Source organism: Podarcis liolepis (genome assembly GCF_965112155.1).
Source record: "Podarcis liolepis genome assembly, chromosome: 2".
NCBI lineage: Eukaryota > Metazoa > Chordata > Lepidosauria > Squamata > Lacertidae > Podarcis > Podarcis liolepis.
In genome coordinates, this window is record NC_139555.1 from 42,068,106 (window position 1) to 42,086,509 (window position 18,404).

At 43.1% G+C, this 18,404-nt stretch overlaps 1 protein-coding gene across 2 annotated transcripts in view; it reads right to left on the reverse strand.

The window, feature by feature from the left end:
* The window catches only part of DNAH9 (dynein axonemal heavy chain 9), a 183,189-nt gene that overhangs the window by 64,602 nt on the left and 100,183 nt on the right, over positions 1-18,404 (reverse strand). The window contains exons 1-4 of one of the 2 annotated variants that reach the window (XM_083487399.1): positions 14,535-14,644; positions 13,909-14,169; positions 7,163-7,588; positions 2,318-2,437 (exon numbers count right to left, since the gene is read on the reverse strand). In XM_083487399.1, the coding sequence (XP_083343525.1) occupies positions 2,318-2,437; positions 7,163-7,519 (477 nt within the window). In that variant the 5' untranslated portion in view covers positions 7,520-7,588; positions 13,909-14,169; positions 14,535-14,644. Of the gene's footprint in view, positions 1-2,317; positions 2,438-7,162; positions 7,589-13,908; positions 14,170-14,534; positions 14,645-18,404 lie in introns of those variants that run through there. The other variant, XM_083487398.1, reaches the window with a different exon arrangement.

The following is an 18,404-nucleotide window of genomic DNA, read 5'->3' on the forward strand; positions in this document are numbered from 1 at the left end:
GAAATGAGTATCTCTAATTTTACTATTCCAAGCAAGGCAAACACATAAAAAAGAGGAATATTCCCAAATAGATAATCATTTCCTGAGACAGGTGCACCAATAAAAAATCATGAGTCATCTTGAAGATTGTGGGGGGTGGGGGGAGAAAGCTACAAATTAATGGTTCTTCCACACAGCAGTTTATTGTAGACTTGGTGCTGCTTATGCATGCAAGTTTTTCATAGTGTCCACACAACACTGTCCTCATCAAAATACAGTTCCATATATCACCCCACCTCAACCTTGTTAAATATAAACTGGATGAATTACGTATGCAAGTTTACAACAACAAACTGGAATGCCTTGTGGCAAGAAGTGTTGAAATGCACGTTTTTCATCTGCTTCCAGAAATACAAAAATAATGCCATAGGTATTTGGTTGGCCACCGGGAGAAGAGGAAAAGTGATTTCCATCTCCGATATTCCACTTCCGCTTACCATGGGAAGCTCAGACTGGCTTCCCCTCCACATGTTTGCAAGGGAAATTACTGTAAGTCATCTAAGTTTCTGCTGTGCTTGGGGTGCAAGTACCCTCATTTTTACCAAATTAGTCCAAAAGTGCATAAATCATACACAGATGCCAGGCAGTACAAGAGGTCAACTTAAAAATAGAAAGTCTAAGATTGAAAAACATCCCACATCTGTGCTATAAAGCAAAATCTTTCATTTTACCAGTTTCCATCTTAATTAAGAGATCACCCTCCATGCTAATTAGTTGTTATTGTTCTTTTCCTTTTTTCACTTTTTAATTGGCTTCTCTAAGAGTGACTTCTTTGGTAACAGCCTCAAACTCTCAATCCTCTGTAAATAAACACAAGTAGGAATGTGGAAATGACTAGCTCCACTTGCTGGTGAAAATGCAGAATGGTTTGATACTTGTGTTGGAAAAGCATGACGGGAAAAGTGTCTCCTATTAGCCGCTTGCCGCTTGCCTTAATTATTCTCGGATGCAGCGTTTATCTGTATGAAATTTTATGTTAAACTTTTTAATTAAACTAGACTTTGAATGAATGTGCTCGGTTTAAATTAGCCATGACATCATTTATGGCGGTACAGGAAAGCATTCTAAGCTTTAGTGGCAGATATGTTCCAGTGCATTAACAAATTTGTTGATGTATTTTAATAATAGTAGTAGTAGTAATGTAGGAAATAAACTAGTTTGTAGGGTGGCCTTAAATCATATGTAATAAATTCCATGAACTACTTAAGGCTTAACCCATTGTACTTGCCAACAACACTGGCTTGGATACATTAAAATACAACTGTGCATTTGTAGCATTTAAATCATTTGTAGACTGTATCACTTTTCAAATACACATAGCTATAAGCTGCAATATCTCTAACTCTTGGTGAACACTACTGAAGTCAGAGGAAAACTTCAGTGTCAGTGAGTACAGGACTGCTGCTCTAGTAATTCTATATGATTATGTCCCTAACTAGTTCGACTGACTGCTATTTTTTTTTAAGCAACCAGCAGGCCCTTACTTTTTGCTTCTTGTTAAACAAGCAAGGCAGGCCTTTTGCACAACACAATACTATTACAACTACACACATGAATAGACACTTATTGCAAAGATAAAGGGCAACAGTGCTCATTAAAAACCCATATGCTCATTAAAATCACAAATTAAAGGTTTCATTTCACAGCAGCTGGAGCTAGTGAATGGCTGCTATGCCAACAGCCATGTATCATTCACAAAACCAGACAATACAGACATATACTGCTATGAATGATTAAAAGTGAAAAAAGGCACGGGGGCCGGATTGTTGTCCCAAAGTTTCAAGGCTTTACATGCAATGGTCGCACTGTGCATTGTGCTAGTTCATTAGTCCAATCAGATATGGCAGTCAAGGAGTTTTATGCTCACAGTAACTAATGACTGCTGAATCTACGCTTGCACAGAACCACTAAAGCATTCACTACAATGCTCTTCTGATCTATTCACATGCTACTATTCCTTGGAGAGATCAAGAATCCTAGCTGTCACTTGATTTTTCTCCCTGAAGCAGCACTCCACACTGGGAAACACTTCCCCTAGAAAAGCAAGACTAATAAATAAGAAAGGGGCACGTGCTATACATATCCTGGCTGAATAACTGCTCCCTTCTGCAAGTCTGGTGTCATACCAGTATGCTATTTGCTTTCATTCTGAGCTGGACAAACTTTCAGATTCAGAAGCACAGCTAGTTGTCCGTATAGCACTAAACAAAGTTCTTCCCACGCCCACCCACAAGTTGGCCTTCACATGGTGGCCCAAACCTCATCAAGTGATTCTCACCAGGCGATTTGCAAGGGAGATGGTCTTCGCTGTGGCTTCGGCTTCCTGTTGACATTTTAGCTTCTCTGCTGTGGCCTTCTCAAATTTGGCTGTAAGCCTAGCCAGGTTCTCGTTAAGGTGCTGCAGTGTGAAAAGAAGAAAACCATAGGAGAAACTAAAGATCATGACGTGATGCAGTTTGAATTTAAGTATTCACACACCCCTAGTCAGAAGGAAGTGGGCTTTCTTCTGTTACTCAAGAAGACACACCTAACAGAGGTTATTTATTTCATCGCTGCTGGAAATAGAAGAACCAGTCTGACCTTTTAAATTCACAAACCCACAGAATCCCCTTTAAGCATCAACTATGGTGCCAACTCTGTGGGGAAAACAACATGGTTAAAACCCTCTCCTCCCATGGGGAATCTGGGGAGGCACAAAAGTCAGGCCTCTTTGCAGCAAGCTGGTCTAGGCTTGACCTGGGGTTTCTAAGGGAATTCCCCATCACTCTAACAGCTGGCCTCTTCCACAGTTAATAAAACTTACCTCACTTACTACACACCCCTTTTTTAAACTCCCCTATTATTTGTGCCTTAACATACATTATAATAATCTTAACCCCTTGGACATAGCTGCTAAGGAGATAGTGGCATCCTTTACCTTTGACAGTTTACATGGAAAAGTGAATTTTGGTAGGCTCAGCTTGCTATGCAGGGGTGACAAAAGCTGCAGCTGCCCAACTTCCTTCTTCTCCTATGCAACTTTGCATCTTGTGACCTACCCTGTGCAAAAAGCACAGAGCAGAAAAGGAAATTGCCTCCTTGCCAGTTATGGCTTATTGCCCTTGAGATTATTGTCTCCAGGCTTAATACTTATTTATCAACATTATTTACCAGCCTAAATGTGGAGGGCTGTTTGTGTGAAAGCTACAGATAGGGGTGTGGCCAAGGACACAAGCAAAAATGCCCTATTTAGCTATGCTTCAGGGGTCTGACAATGGACTTTGAAAGGGCCATCCAATCACTGCCCACATATGATGACATTCTCTTCCTGCTTCTCTGTAAAACAAAATCAGGCTGTTCTCAAAGTTATTGAAACATTTCACTTCTGTGACAAAAGAACTGAAGTTAACAATTGATTTTTATCTGCATCCAGCACAAACAGCTTAAAGCTAAGTGCCTCTAAATCATTTTAACACTGCTTGAACAATACACTAGAAATAAACCCAAATATGAAAAGGGGGCTTCTTCTTTTTTTAGTAGCATCTGGAGTTACTTGATCAAATACCTGCACAGAATACAAAACACAGCCTTTTCAAACGTTGTTTATCATTAAATCCCAGAGCTGTAACATTTAAAATGACTTCTGCACATTAAAGTTTCCACCGTTTCTGAAAGCATGTGCATGCATTTTCATTTATTTATTATACACTGGATCCCAGCTTACACTCAGCTGGGTTTCATTCATGCAACACTCTGTGAGGAGAGGCAGAGGAGGTTCCTCATTAGGATAAAGTGAGGCAGTGCCCTGCTTGCTTAGGGTGCCCCCTAGAAGGGTGGGGTTGGGCAAATCACACTAGTCCCACTATTGTCTTCACTTCCCCCTGATCTCTGCCACCCATCCTTCCCTTCATGCCAACTCAACACACTTCCCCTTCCTGCTACCCACCCACCCACCTACCTTCCTTCCTTCAGCTGAATGTTTCTTCTGATAGCTGTTTTGTAAATGTTATTGTGGTCTCATTGGATTTTATGCTAATATTTCAATTAATGATTTGGCGAACTATGGATTTCTAAAAAAACATTTTGTTATTATTTTACTCACTGAGCCTTGGAATTCTTCTTAAAATAGGCAGGTTATAAGTTTTTAATTATTTATTTATTAAGAATACTGACATCGCACCTTCCCAACAGAATATTGCTCAAGGTGACTAACAATAAAAGGAAAATTCATCAAGCTAGAGACTTTCCTTGGTTATGAATGGTTTTTATCATCACCCAAAAACTCTAAGAAAAACACTGAAGAATAAATTGGTTGGATTTGAAGTAGCTTGGTTCATTACTGCTCACACTACAAATGGTTTAGGCAGCAGCTATTAAGTTTGAAGATTTTCAAACATGGGTAAGTCTGAAGAACGTATATAGAAATTATTTTGTGAGCTGTCCAATGTTACCGTATTTCAATGTCATTTTACATTGGTTTTTAACCACCCTAGAAAGTTTTATTGTGATTTGTAAAAAAATTATGCTGTGGCACAGATTGGTAGGTTTTCCTAATTAAAGACCACATTTTAATTGACAGTTCTGAGCAGTTTTCAATTCCGTACCACACTGTGTTGTGAAGCTGGAATGATTTTTATAATATAATATATTCAGTGTTTATGAGATTGATTTGGTATAAGATGGTGATGACCCATGAATGTTTTTGTTGCTGTTGCTAACAATAGTGTGCAATACCTAACAAATGGATTTCCCCTGGTTTAAAGCTAGTTTAAAGGTTCGCAACTTCAAGTGAGAAAGGGATTCATTATCCCTTAGTAAAAGTCACATAATGTACTGTACCAAAGAATTAGCTTGGATCCAGGAAATCTTTAATGCAAACTTTCATGGGCGTAGCCAGGATTTTTGTTGGGGGGGGAGGCTTATTGTTGGGGGCGGGGGCAGAACCTCAGCTATGGATTGGGGCGGGGCAGCTGCCACTCCCTGCCCTCCTGTGGCTACACCCATGCAAACTTTAGTTCCTTACAAGTGCATGGATCTCTAACTTCTGCCAAAACCCATACTGTAGATGCTCCTAATAGTCAAGAATGGCTGTTCCAGGCTCCCAGCTACAGGAATGCTCCAATTATATATACATATGTGGAACTATGCTCACAGAACAAAGGTAGCAATCCCAACTACCCTTACATTGAACTCGAGGGGATTTATTTCCGATTAAATATTACAAGTCACTGTTCATGGGCATGACTAGAGAAACATTCAAAATCTCAGGACAATCAATTGTCTGGAGAAATGGGTTACGCAGACATTTTACATTTTCCAAAGTGTTGTTCTGCCAAGCAGCCTTGTAAGAAAGTCTACAAAAATAAACTAGACCTGCCCCCTGCTGAATTTACTCGCCTGCCTATACAAATCTGTCAGTCTTCCATGGTCCATGGATAGTCTGAAAGAAACAAAAGCAACAGCTCCTTGTACCTGTAGGTGATTCTCTCACAGCAACCAGCCAGAAGGGCAGCTATTAATAAGCTTGATGTACAGCATACACTGCGGATTACAATGCTAGATTTTTTTACTTGTTATTTTTGCACAGCCAAATGATGTATAATGCAAATGCCATCATCTCATAAATTTTTTAAAATGTACATCTGCTATGGGGTAAAACTAAAATTCTGCTTACTGCCAGCAGTGGAGGAAGCCGCTCAGGCACCTGGGGCGACGTGCCCAGGGGCAGGGGAAGCCACCCATAGGGGTGGGGCCAGGGCAAGGCCCACCGTGGGGCCTCTGGAGTCTGCCTGCCTCCTCCCACTCAGCTGCCCTACAGCAGTGAGGCAGTGGGCAGACCATTTGGGCAGTGCGGAGCCTGCTCGTGCCCAAGCCACCACATCTCTCTCAGGAGAGATGCATGGCTCGGGCACACTGCAGGCCCTGCTGGGAGTGCTGCCCGGCATTTTATCACCCCTCTCAGTGGTGACATCCAGGGAGAACCGCACCCACCGCATGCCCCTTCCTCCGCCCCTGGTTACTGCAGAATAGGAAGAATAGGTGATGCAACAAAGCAGGAGACACAGAACCTGCCTCATCTCTCACTTCTTCAAAGCTCTGAGATGCTGCTGAACTCTTTTAACCCCATCAGCCCCAGCCAGCATGGCCAAAGGTCAAGGATTATGGGAGCTGTGGTCCAACAGTATCTGGAGGTTCCCACCCCTGTCTTAAAGGAATAAAGGAAGGCTCTCTGAATTGACACCTCACAAACCTAGAAAGATATGTTAGTGGGTTCCTGAAGAAGCATTCATTCAGCTGCAAGCAACCATCTGCCAAGGTGTTTCAGAAAGATGTGTCAAGGGCCAAAGGTTCACGGCTATATTAATAATAAATAATAATAATAATAATAATAATAATAATAATAATAATAATAATAATAATAATATATTTATACCCCGCCCATCTGGCTGAGTTTCCCCAGCCACTCTGGGCGGCTCCCAATCAGTGTTAAAAACAGTACATATTCCTGCATATCATGTAAATCCTGGGGTAGTTTGAAAGACAGGTTTCACCACTGGCTAATGTGGCAACGTCTCAAAGCCACGAGTAAATTTAGATCTTTGTAATAGCTTAACTGGGACTTAAGAGAATTAAATTAGAATTTTTGCAACTCAACTTTATCAGTCACATACCCCCTGTAATCTCACAATATAGACAAAAATCAGATTGGTCTGCATCAGGTAGTAGCAGCAAAAAAGACATGACATAATATGATGACAAAGATAAACCCTGCTCAATTCATTAGAGTGTGGTGCTGATAATTCCAAGGTTGAAGGTTTAACAGCTGCATATTCCTGCATTGCATATGGTTGAACTAGATGCTACAATTCTATGATTCCATTATTATATGATTCACACTGTTAATGGGTAGTTTGTGCAATGCAGATGCCTACAAAATAACCGTGAGTGGAGCACAGCACAATGGCCCATCTACTGGCAAGAGACAGGCAAAGGAACATCGCGCAGCAGATTCCAGGTTCACTACTGGGCTAGATGGCGAAATAGTCTGCCCTCAGATAAGGCAATTTCGTATACTCTACCCAGTGCATCACAGAACAATGCTAAGAGAAATGTAAACCTGTTTTACAGGCTGCATTGGACTTACTGCAATTTTGGCCTTGATGCTAGCCAGCTTTTCCTGGGCAGCAGCAAGCTCGGCATTAGCTTTGTTGAGAGCCTGCCGCTTGGGCTCCACATCGCAGTACACTTTATGGAAGTGCACTATGTTGATGACCCAGGAGCAGAGGCCAGCAGCTGCATAGGACTTAGACGTCACCAACTCAGGCTCAAACTCCGGGTCCTGCAGATACGGCTGAAGGGCTCGGAGGCAGTTCTCATGTATATTCTCTTTGTTGAAGTGGATCAAGGAATCCAGGAAGCTGTCCACTTTTGTCATGGCCACTTTGGCTGCTTTCCAGGTCCTGTCCTTGGGCACCTTCCCGCCGGGAGCCATGAGTACCATCACGGCAGCAGTGACATTGCTGACAGCGGAAGGCGGCGATCCAAACGACTTCAGTTCTGTCAGATTGTTCTGAAAAGGAGCGGGGAGGAGAAACCAAAGTTGTTAGACGAAAATGAATGGGTTTTCTTTTTACTTTGCTGGTAATGGAGTCAAGCTCCAGAGCTATCAATCTGAGAGAGGAGCTTTCAAGCCAGGAGCAGCACTGTGAATTTTAAATATTATGACTCATCGGACGTAAAGCAATGAATCCCTCTAGTGGCACAGGGGCCTCTGCCGGCTTGTTAGATAAGAGCCAGTCATGTTCCTTCAGCATTTCAGCCCAGCTCACAGGCCATTAAAAATGCACAATTATATTACAGATTTAACCAGTATGAAAAACAACAATGACAAAAAAAAAAAATCAGAATGCCCTGAAATCAACAAGGCATGTCTGAAGCTGCAAAAGGGCTTTAAAATGTGTCTCTTAATTAAGAGTTCTCATAAAGGTGACTGCCTTATAAATCTTTATGCACTTTAATGCAAGGTGGATTCAGGCCAATACAACGCCACAGAATGGTCTCTGAAAATCCTGCTGTGTTGTGGCTACATACACAGGGAAAGACAATTGTGAGTAACATCAGGCCACATGCTGACACTGATCCTGCAGTGTCCTCACACAACCCCCACCCCTACCGCCCATGTTTATTTGGTAGCAAGGCCACCACAAGGTTACATACGCAGTGCAGTCAGTCACTACACACAAGAAACTTTGCATGTGAACCATATCCAAGATAAGGAAATAATGCCATCTGGTGCTGGGCCATCTAAATCCACCCTTCCAATACCATTTTATTTAATGCTTGAATCGTAGCTGCCAACTTTTCCCTCTTTTACAGGGAAATTCCCTTATTCCAAATAGGATTCCTCGCAAGAAAAGGGAAAAGTTGACAGCTATGGCTTGAATTCTGGATAAAATGTGGGGCTATGCTCTCTGAACATAACCCCATAAAAAGTTAAGCCTTTTAAAGTTCCATAGACTCCAGTGGGGGGGGTGTTTAAGCCTGTCGGGCTAACTCTTCCACTGAATCAATGGAATTTAAAATGTGTTTAATATGAGGGAAGTATGCTTGAATGTCCCTTTCACTAAAAAAAAGAATTTTAGTTTTTTGCCTTCCTTCATAGAATAACCTTTCCGCTGTGCCACACACAAACATCCCTGTGTACTTTGTGTTGCTTTGAACCCTTCTTCTGCCATCGGCTAGTGATAATATTCTAACAAGAAAGCAACAAACTAAAGTGCTTGGTTTCATTTCTACACTGGGATTTTTTAAATACAAAAAAAAAAACAATCACGTTAATCCAGCCAAGCTATGACAGGAGTGCCATTTCAAGATCACCACATGACACCTGTTTCTCATTAATTGGCCCATAAATTTCCTCAAAGCCATTTTAAACTCCTCTGAGCTGGAAATAGCCAGAGTTAAGGCTCCTCTTGTCATGCACAGGTTAATTCTGAAGCAGAATTCTACCTACCCATCATGGAACTGATAGCACAGGATGCTAAGCAGGTAACCTCCAAAGAACAGAGATGGTTGCAACTGATATAAGCACACAGACAACAATGGCTATATTCCAAAGGAGCGATCCTGCCAAAGATCTGTCACATCAAACTGAGAAGAAATGTGTGCATCATGCTGACATCCAGCAAATGTGAAAGCCCTGGCAGAGCAAGCCATACTCCACACTGGGGATTCCTGCCTCAATAACCTCTCAGTACATTTGTTCTTCATATATCATCACCCCAATGACACTGAAGTCTACAAAAGGAAATTACTCTATCCCTGAGGGGCAGGGCATGCTGAAGCATACCTGTAGCACGGGATGGTCACTTGAAAATCCTTAGGACCTCTCTGGTGCCAGATGACTATGTTGATTACTTGGTATGTATGTAAAGATAAAGGGACCCCTGACCATTAGGCCCAGTCGTGACCGACTCTGGGGTTGCGGGGCTCATCTCACTTTATTGGCTGAGGGAGCCGGCGTACAGCTTCCGGGTCATGTGGCCAGCATGACTAATCTGCTTCTGGCGAACCAAAGCAGCGCATGGAAACACCGTTTACCTTCCCTCCGGAGCGGTACCTATTTATCTACTTGCACTTCGGCGTGTTTTCGAACTGCTAGGTTGGCAGGAGCAGGGACCGAGCAACGGAAGCACACCCCATCGTGGGGATTCGAACCGCTGACCTTCTGATTGGCAAGTCCTAGGCTTAACCCACAGCGCCACCTGTGTCCCTGCTTGGTATGTATAGACTTACACAATTTGAGCAGCAGAACCAATTTGGTCACAAAGATAACCTTGATTCCAGGACTGAGCTTGGGGAAAAACCCAATGCTACCAATTAACACCAGAAGTTCACCATAGGCAGCATCAAATGGCTAGTGCCAATGGTATCATAGATCTTCCTGGCTACGGTCATGAAGACTCTATAATGCTACCTCTGGAATCAGAGGCAGTATGCCCCAATTGTCAGTTGCTGTGGGCAGTAGTGGGCTGTTGCCCTTGTGTCCTGATTATGAAATTCCCACAGCATCTGGTCGGACTCTGTGGGAACTCAATAAGCAGAGACAGGATTATAGCCGGATCCAGCAGCGTTCTTCTTATGTTCAGAACTTGGGGGAATATCAGCAGATCTGCATGAAACGAAGCAAGGTGTGTAAGCCATTTCCAGATCCCAACATGCTCACCACTGGAATTTGTTTCAAGTAGCTCTGAGAAACGATGCCTCTGTCACTACTAGTGAACGGGGGAAGACCCACAGAGAAAGCAGCTTGAGTTGCATTGTTAAGTTGAAGTCCTATACCTGAAACCCTGTCATGGGGCGGGGGGAGGCGTTTCAGCTGCAAACTGTCTACATGCTCCCCACTCAGCTAAAACCCTTCCGGCAATGCCACTCCTGAACTAAGGTTTGAATTATTTGCCTGACAGCAGAGTCTACCTGGCGCTGAAGCGCTTTCATTTATTTGCTTGTTAGGAACAATGACATCTGTTTTAAGGCCACACAGACAGCAGTCTGCTGTGCCGTGGGCTTTGAATTATTCTACTAACAGATTAACAGTATGAATGGGCTGGGTGCAAGCAGCAGCCACCTACAGTACTGGCTGCAGAACACAATAGCTCCATCTCAAGGCCAAGACAGACTTTCCTTCCACTGCAAGGCTAGCTTCCACATCTGGGCTTTTACATTTTAAATTCCCACCGTGGGAGTGGGGGCAATCTGGCACTAACAGGGCTTACCTGCCTAAAGTTAATTGTGGCATGGGAGCAATTTTCATCCAACTTGCAACTTAGGGTGGAAACTTGCCTCCCTGTATTGTGTATTGTGTTATCCCAATGAAAAACCTCTCCTGAGAATGCCAAATAAATTCTAAAAACAAACAAACCCTAAAGTGTACACTAGCCATGCAATTGAAATAACACCTGTTTTGGCCCCCTCAGCAAAGTCCTTTGGGTGAGCAAGAGTTGATGTCTACCAGTCTGTCATTCAGTATGGATCTTTCTGGAGAGCGGAGAGAAAGTTCTACAGGTCTGTTCCCACAACTCTTGATACACAGCAGCCCCGAGACGTAGTGAATGCACACTGCAGCTGAATGGGTGGCAAATCAGTCACTTCCTTGCTTCATCATGCACTCCAATCAGCACACAATGAAGCACCAACTGAGTGCTGAGGCATCCAGCCGCAAAGTGTGTCACTCAACCTTCATACTGATTAGGCACAGTTATCTGAGCTGGCCATACATTTTTCCCCTTCTCCCTGAAATATCCCCACTCCCCAGATGGATTTATTGTTCTTATCGTCCTTAGGACTTAGGGTAGATTACACCACTTCGTGATGTCCAGGAATGTGTGCCAATCCTTAATGTATCCAAAAGGGGACATATCGGCAGGCACAAGGAAACCCCATTTGAAGTACAAAAAGAAAGGGAAATGGAACAAGGAATTTTGGAAGAAAGCATGGCTGATTGACTCAAATACTGAACAGAAGCACTCCACACTGCAACGTTTTGTTGCAGATCTCGCTTCTATTTTTGAATACCAGGTACAGATAACACAGCATGGCCATTGCCTTCTTGGTCTGCATGTGAGCTTCCAAGCACATCTGCCTTGAAAACAAATACAAGACCAGGTGGAGGTTAGGGTGATCCAGGAGGAATTCTTATGGTCTTAAGAGCTTTGTACCAATGTTTGCCATTCATTTTCACCCAAGAAACTGTGCAACTGGTAGAGGGCACCAATTCCCATAAAAGCAGCAGAGCAACACTGGCCAATTACCAGAGAGCACCAAAGGAATATTCATCCTCACAAAGCCCAACCATCTTGAAGGCCAGATGAAGAATATGGGGTAGCAGAGATTTCTCTTTTTTTAAAATAAAAATTAAAATAAATCCCCATTATCAGACTAATACCAGTGTATGAAGGAGAAAGTATGTGTGGCATTTTTCTAATTGAACTATGTATGCCTAAAATTGATCAGACAGCACCACAACTGAAATGCAAAGCCCAGATAATTTATTTGGACACCCACCAATCTTCCTTGTTCCAACCTCCCTCCCCCAGCAATCTATATTTCCCACTGCTTTCTACTAAAGAGCAATGCATATTCATTTTGCTCTGTATGAAAGCACAATGTAAACATATCTGCACTATGGCTGAAACTTCTTAATAAACACACAAATAGAGCCAATTATTCATGTCAACGGATGGGCTAAACTCTCTGACGCAGGTGAGGAGGAGGATGTGATTTCTGGTGCTCTGTAAACGCTGCTGCCTTGGTCTCCAGGGAAGCTCCAGGCTTCCCATTAATCTTGCCTTAATGAGATGTTATACAGTTTCAGCATGAAACCCAAATTGACAGGATCCAAACATTTTCCTGCTGCATTAGGATTTTGTTTCTAGACACACGGATCCTGTCAACAGAATCGCCATGGCTGCCCTAAAAAACAGAACCAAACAGAAAGCTGCTACCTGCTTTTGTTTGTTTTTAATTGCTTGATCTTTGGGCATTTTTCTTGGTTTAGCCTAACCATAATGGAAGACAGGGAACAATTCAGTCTGTGCATATGCTAAGATACATTAGCAAATAAGCCTTGACATAGGGATCCTCTCTCCTGCTTTTTGGGTATGTTGCAGTCTCCCCACAACCCGTTTATTCCAAACCCCCCTTTTTTGGTTGTTGTTTTTTTGCTCAAATAGGTTCAGTTATTTGAAATGATTCCATTGCCTGGTTCATAAAGCACAGTTAAAAATAAACTGTGCTTTAAGGTGAATGGGCAGTGTGTGGGTTCATTGCTCAAAAGCCCCTCCTTCACTCCTCTTCTGCTGCTGCCACACTTGGCAAGCAGCAAACCAGAAGCTAGCTCTGCATTATGTGTGAACCAGTAAACATGTGAGCCAGCATAAGCATAATGAGCCAACCAGCCTCTGGTTTGTTTTCTCCCTGGTATGGCTACAGCAGGAACGAGGAGGGGTGAAGTGGGGACTTTTAAGCAGTATGCACTAGCGCTAACATGCTGCTCATTCACAACAAACCATACTTCATGTCACCCAGACAACATGGATCATGAGGTGACTCAGAAGTACAAGAAACTAAATACATAAAGGTTTCATGTTTACTTGTTCACAGGATTTCTCTCTCTCTTTCTCTCTCTCTCTCACACACACACACACACACACACACCACCTTGAGCACAAAGCATTATATTGTGTGAAAGAAAAGGAAACAAGCATTTCCTGAGCTAAGGTAAGTGAGTTCACAATTGAGTGATAAATGAGAGGGAATCCACTGGTTTCAAATTTCATCTCAGATCATTGGTGCTACAAATCAAGAGAATATGCAGTCTGACCCTGCGCATGACCTAGAAGTCCCAATGTGTTAAATGGGGCTTGTTCCTAAGCAGGGGCACCAACCTAGACCTCAGGTTATGCGTGCCCAGCACATGCAACATGGTGTCATGATGTCACATTGTGACATGACGTCATGACGTCACACGCTCCACAGCCTTGGACAGCATTTCTGAGGTCTCACAAGGCCTCGGACATGACTTCCATTGCTTCGTGAGGCACCAGACGTTGCATTGGAGGCCCTGTGGTATTGGTGCTGAGCACCCACAACAAAAAATATGTGGGTGCTCGGGCTCCCAGGACCCCCTATAGTTGGCACCCCTGTTCCTAAGTACATATGCACAGCTCCACAGCCCAATTATGAAAATCCCATTTTCACCACCCCAATACCTGTTGCACTGATGTTCAGCTCGTAGGATCCCCACAGGCATCTGATTGGTCACTTTAAGAACAGGGTGCTGGACTAGATGGGCCACTGGCCTGATTCCTCAAGCTCTTCTTATGGTCTTACCCTATTGAGTGTGTTGAGGGCTTCCTGAGCAGCTGCAAGGGCTGGTTCAGCTTTTGCCAAGTCCTCCTCACAGTCCTTCTGCTTCTGCTGGACCTCCTGCGTGATCAGGGCTACCTTCTGCTCCTCATCGTCAGCAATAGCCTTCTCCTTGCTGACTTTCTCTGTCTCGACGCCCACCACCTGGATCAGTTTGTCTGCATCTTCATTCTTCTGCTTCAGCTCCACCTCCTGAGCTGCCAACTTTGCCTTTAAATCATCTACCTGGAGTAAAGACGATGCAAACCCAGTCAGAGGACATGGAATTAGTATCATGGGCACTTAGATAAAAAGAATGTCTGAAAAGTGGGAGAGGGCAGTGGGGGAGAAGACAAAAGCTCTCAACAGATGTCAAGCCAATAGAGTCATTTCTATACAGATTGGGGGGGGGGACTGGAACCAGTGTTTGGTTCTGGATTTTTAACGGCTCCATTCTGGGAACCGAACTTGATAAACTGGAAAATGCTATGTCTGCTATGTTACCTGTATTTTGATCTGACATCTGGCTGATTGCTGCATGTAGCATCATATATTTAGGGGGTTCTGCACCTCTTGACCCACACATGAACCAGAAAGTTGCCCCATCATACCTTTTCTATATTCACCCTCTCAACACCTGGCCTTCATTTAATCCTCTTACTATTTCCCCGCATAAGGGCAACCCTGCTTCAGCTTCACCCTAATCCTATTCCTTGAGCGTCTCCTGTCTCCTCTGTACTGGGACAGAAGCTGCTGTATGGGTTGGGCACAAGTGTATCCTCATCAGTGATCATCTGCTGAAAGTACTGGCAGCTTAATTCTGCAGAACAAAAAGGTCATCAGCATGTGCAGATAAACACCTTCCAGATGCTTTATGAGAGCCTCGGCCAACTTAAGTTGTGAGTGCATTTCACTCCATTTCTGGGAGGAAGGCTGTCTGCTCTTTCCATCTCAAAACCCAGCTTGATCTCCCCAAAAGCAATCCAGACGGAAACTGGGATATTGTGATTTAACTGTACTCCGAGATGGCTTTTTCCTTGCCCCATACCGAAACCATCCTCATCTCAGCTGACTTAAAAACAACAACAATGTTATCATAGATCAAGAGGGTTTCTAACTCCAAGCTGCTATGCAATTTGGGACCCATTCCTAATAACAACAAACACTCTTCCTTCTTCAGACTTGTGCATTCATGTCACATGCAGCTCTTCCTTGAGCCCTCTTCGTGTGCGGTTGGTGATGCACTTTCTGTCATTGGAGAAATGGTGGGATGTGGCACAATGGCTGAAGAAGACACACAAAGCAATCTCTTTGGAGATGTGTTTTTTTAAGGATGTAGAACTAGTTCCCACATGCTATGGCAGCCATACTGCTTTAAATGAACAACTCTTTGCAGGCCCTGTGACAGCACCAGCTTCAATTCCTTTATAAGAACACTACAGCGCTATACAGAACAAATGTTCTTTTTATTTAACCTGCAAGGGTAAGCTCTGGAGCTCCAGGGTAAACCTTTGGCTATGGGGAAAGGCAGACATATAATTGGTCTGGGATTCCACGCCATTTTCAGCACTGGTTTTAAACACCCTGTAATCGCCCTAAAGTAAGTGGCAGGCATTTTGTGTAAGCTCTGAATAGAGCCCTGTCCTTTGTGTATGCCTTTGCAGAACGGCTAATCCATTTTCATCTCCCGTTGTTCTGCTGGAGGAAGCAAAATTACCCTTAGCTTACTTGGGGGGTGCATAAGCACTTTGGTCAGCAAAACTCAGTGGCAAGTTTGGCTCATTTAAAATTCTCTGGAGATGTGGAGAAATTGAAGGAAGAGAGATTTGGGGGTTTTGTGGGGGGGGGCTGCTTTTAGATATGGCTTAGAGGCTTCAACCTATGATAAGTAATTGCATGCTGGATACATGTATGAATAGAAAGTTTATCGGGCTTTAAGTGCTCCGATGAGGCAACCAAGGGATTGACTTGTCAGCTCTACACAACCCTTATAATATCTATATAAAGGGAGAGGATAGAAATGCAATCCACTGGCTCTCATTGTAAGATGCAATGGCATTTCCAGACAAAGCCTTCTTTAAAAAAATGCAGAGTATACAACAGTAATTGAAGGTTAAAGATTTGACATATTTTTAAAAGGAACTAAAAAAAAAAAGCCCAAGAAAGGCTCCAAAGTATTAAGAACCAGGGTTGTATTTGAAAGCCAGGAAAATGCAACAAAGCAGAATAATTGTCCCTGTGTACAGATCCTCTGACAAAGGAAGGGAAACTGTTTTTAAAGCAAAATAAGCTTCATCACTCATGAAAAGCAAACACTGAAACCTTAATACTTAACCCTAAACCAAGCATTGCATGCAAAAATGTGTAGTGATGATGTTATTCCAGTGGGCAATGTTTGTGTGTGGAGACACAGCAGTGGAAGGGGCATTTACACTTTCACACCCATCATGTCTTTGTTCCATATTGCTTCCTTCAATGACATTTCCCCCATGAGGCTTCAAATGCATTTCTGTCCTTGCAAACACACATTTGATGGGGGGGGGGAGATATGAAACAGTGAAATAATGAGTGGGAAAGTACAAATGCCCCCACTTCACTCCCAAATACTGCCAACACAAAGCAACTTTTCTTGTTTTAAGAGCACCATCAAGCAAATACTTGTAATGTGAAGTTTGGGCATCTGAACCATGTCACTAATACCAAACCAATGAGAGGTGGGGAAAGTGTAAGTTGAGGTGCTAAAATCTGCACTGGCGGCCATAATATTGGGCTAGTATTTGAGCTGAAAACTTAATGTAGGTTTCAATGAAGTATTAGGTCTTTATTTTGAAGATGAAGGAGAAAACAAACCCCACATGTTCTGGTCTTAATACTCTTCCATGAAGTCATATACATATTGGTTTGTTTAGTCCTTGCTTTTATTATGTATTTTGTGTTTTTTATCTTGTGAACCACCCTGAGACCTACAAATGAAGGGGTATACAAATTTAATAAATAAATAAATAAAATAAATAATAAAATAACAATGGCTGACAAATCACAAGATGGCTAACAGGGGGCATCAACTGAGGGAAGGCATGAGAAATCTTAGTTTCTTTTATGTGAATAGGATTATCTTTTCAACCTGGTCATCAATGGTTTCAAGAATGTTTAAAAAAAGAAAGCAGTTTTTTTGTTTTCTTCTGGGCTTATACGATTCCACATAAGCCGGTCAGTAAAAACCCTTCCAGAGACATTGTGGAGGATATGGCTAACTAACAAAGTTATATATGGCAATATAGTGGAGGGTAATCATGACCAGACAAGTGGTACAACTTTGGTATGCTTCTTACCCTCTGTGTTGGCCCACAGGGTTGAGCTAACAAGCTCAATGCAACCCAACTTGCCTCCACACAGCTCTTCAACCCTGAAAATTAAGGCCTGACCACTCCATGTGCTTTGTTTTCCCCTCAACTGAGAAGGGGGAAGATGTGTTTTCTCTGAGGGAACCTTAGATGGATTTGTGGATATTGACGGAAAGGAGAACAAAGCAAGCCAGATACAAGCAAGGCCAGCGCTACATAATTCCCAGGGAGACAGAAGGTAAAAATCATGCACAAAAAGTAGGAGCATTAAGAACAGAGAGGCTTCCCAGTAGGCTCCCAGCAGGCTCTTTTAATCCGATTACCTGTGCCAGGGGTTTCAGGACTACTACATTCACTGCATCAGAAAGGTCAGCAATTAATTGCTACAGCAGGAGAGACTCAAGTGTGGAATTCAATGAAACCTTTTTTAAAAAACAAAAGAAATGCTAACAGGTTGCCTCAGGGCAGGCACAGGAAGCTAAGTGGAATGCAATTCCCTTCTCAGGTTCTGAAAATAAAATGGTTGCCCGAAAGCTTCTCATTCCCTGCATGTACTGGCAATACTGTACAGTGGTACCTCGGGTTACAGACGCTTCAGGTTACAGACTCCGCTAACCCAGAAATAGTACCTCAGGTTAAGAACTTTGCTTCAGGATGAGAACAGAAATCGCGTGGCGGCAGCGGGAGGCCCCATTAGCTAAAGTGGTGCTTCAGGTTAAGAACAGTTTCAGGTTAAGAACAGACCTCCAGAACGAATTAAGTTCTTAACCCGAGGTACCACTGTACTGTGAAGATTAGGGAAGCCAGGGCTTTTTTTCAGGGGGAGCTCCCAGGAACTCAGTTCCAGCACGTCTCAAGTGGGCGCCATTGCCATTCTAAGAAAAGACACTAACTGATGTGGAAATATGGAGAACTAAATTTAAGATTGGGGGAAATGAGAAACTAAGAGAAACCAAAACTGACAGTTTCATAATTTTTTGTGGACTGGAGTCCACTTCATGAGATACATGATAAAACAACGCAGCTCTAAAAGATTCACAAAGTGGGGGTGGAATAACCACTGAGAATAGATTTCTGGGTGCACCTAGGACTTACAGGGCTCACAGCTGCTTGAGATATTTTCTCTGGCAGCCTGCC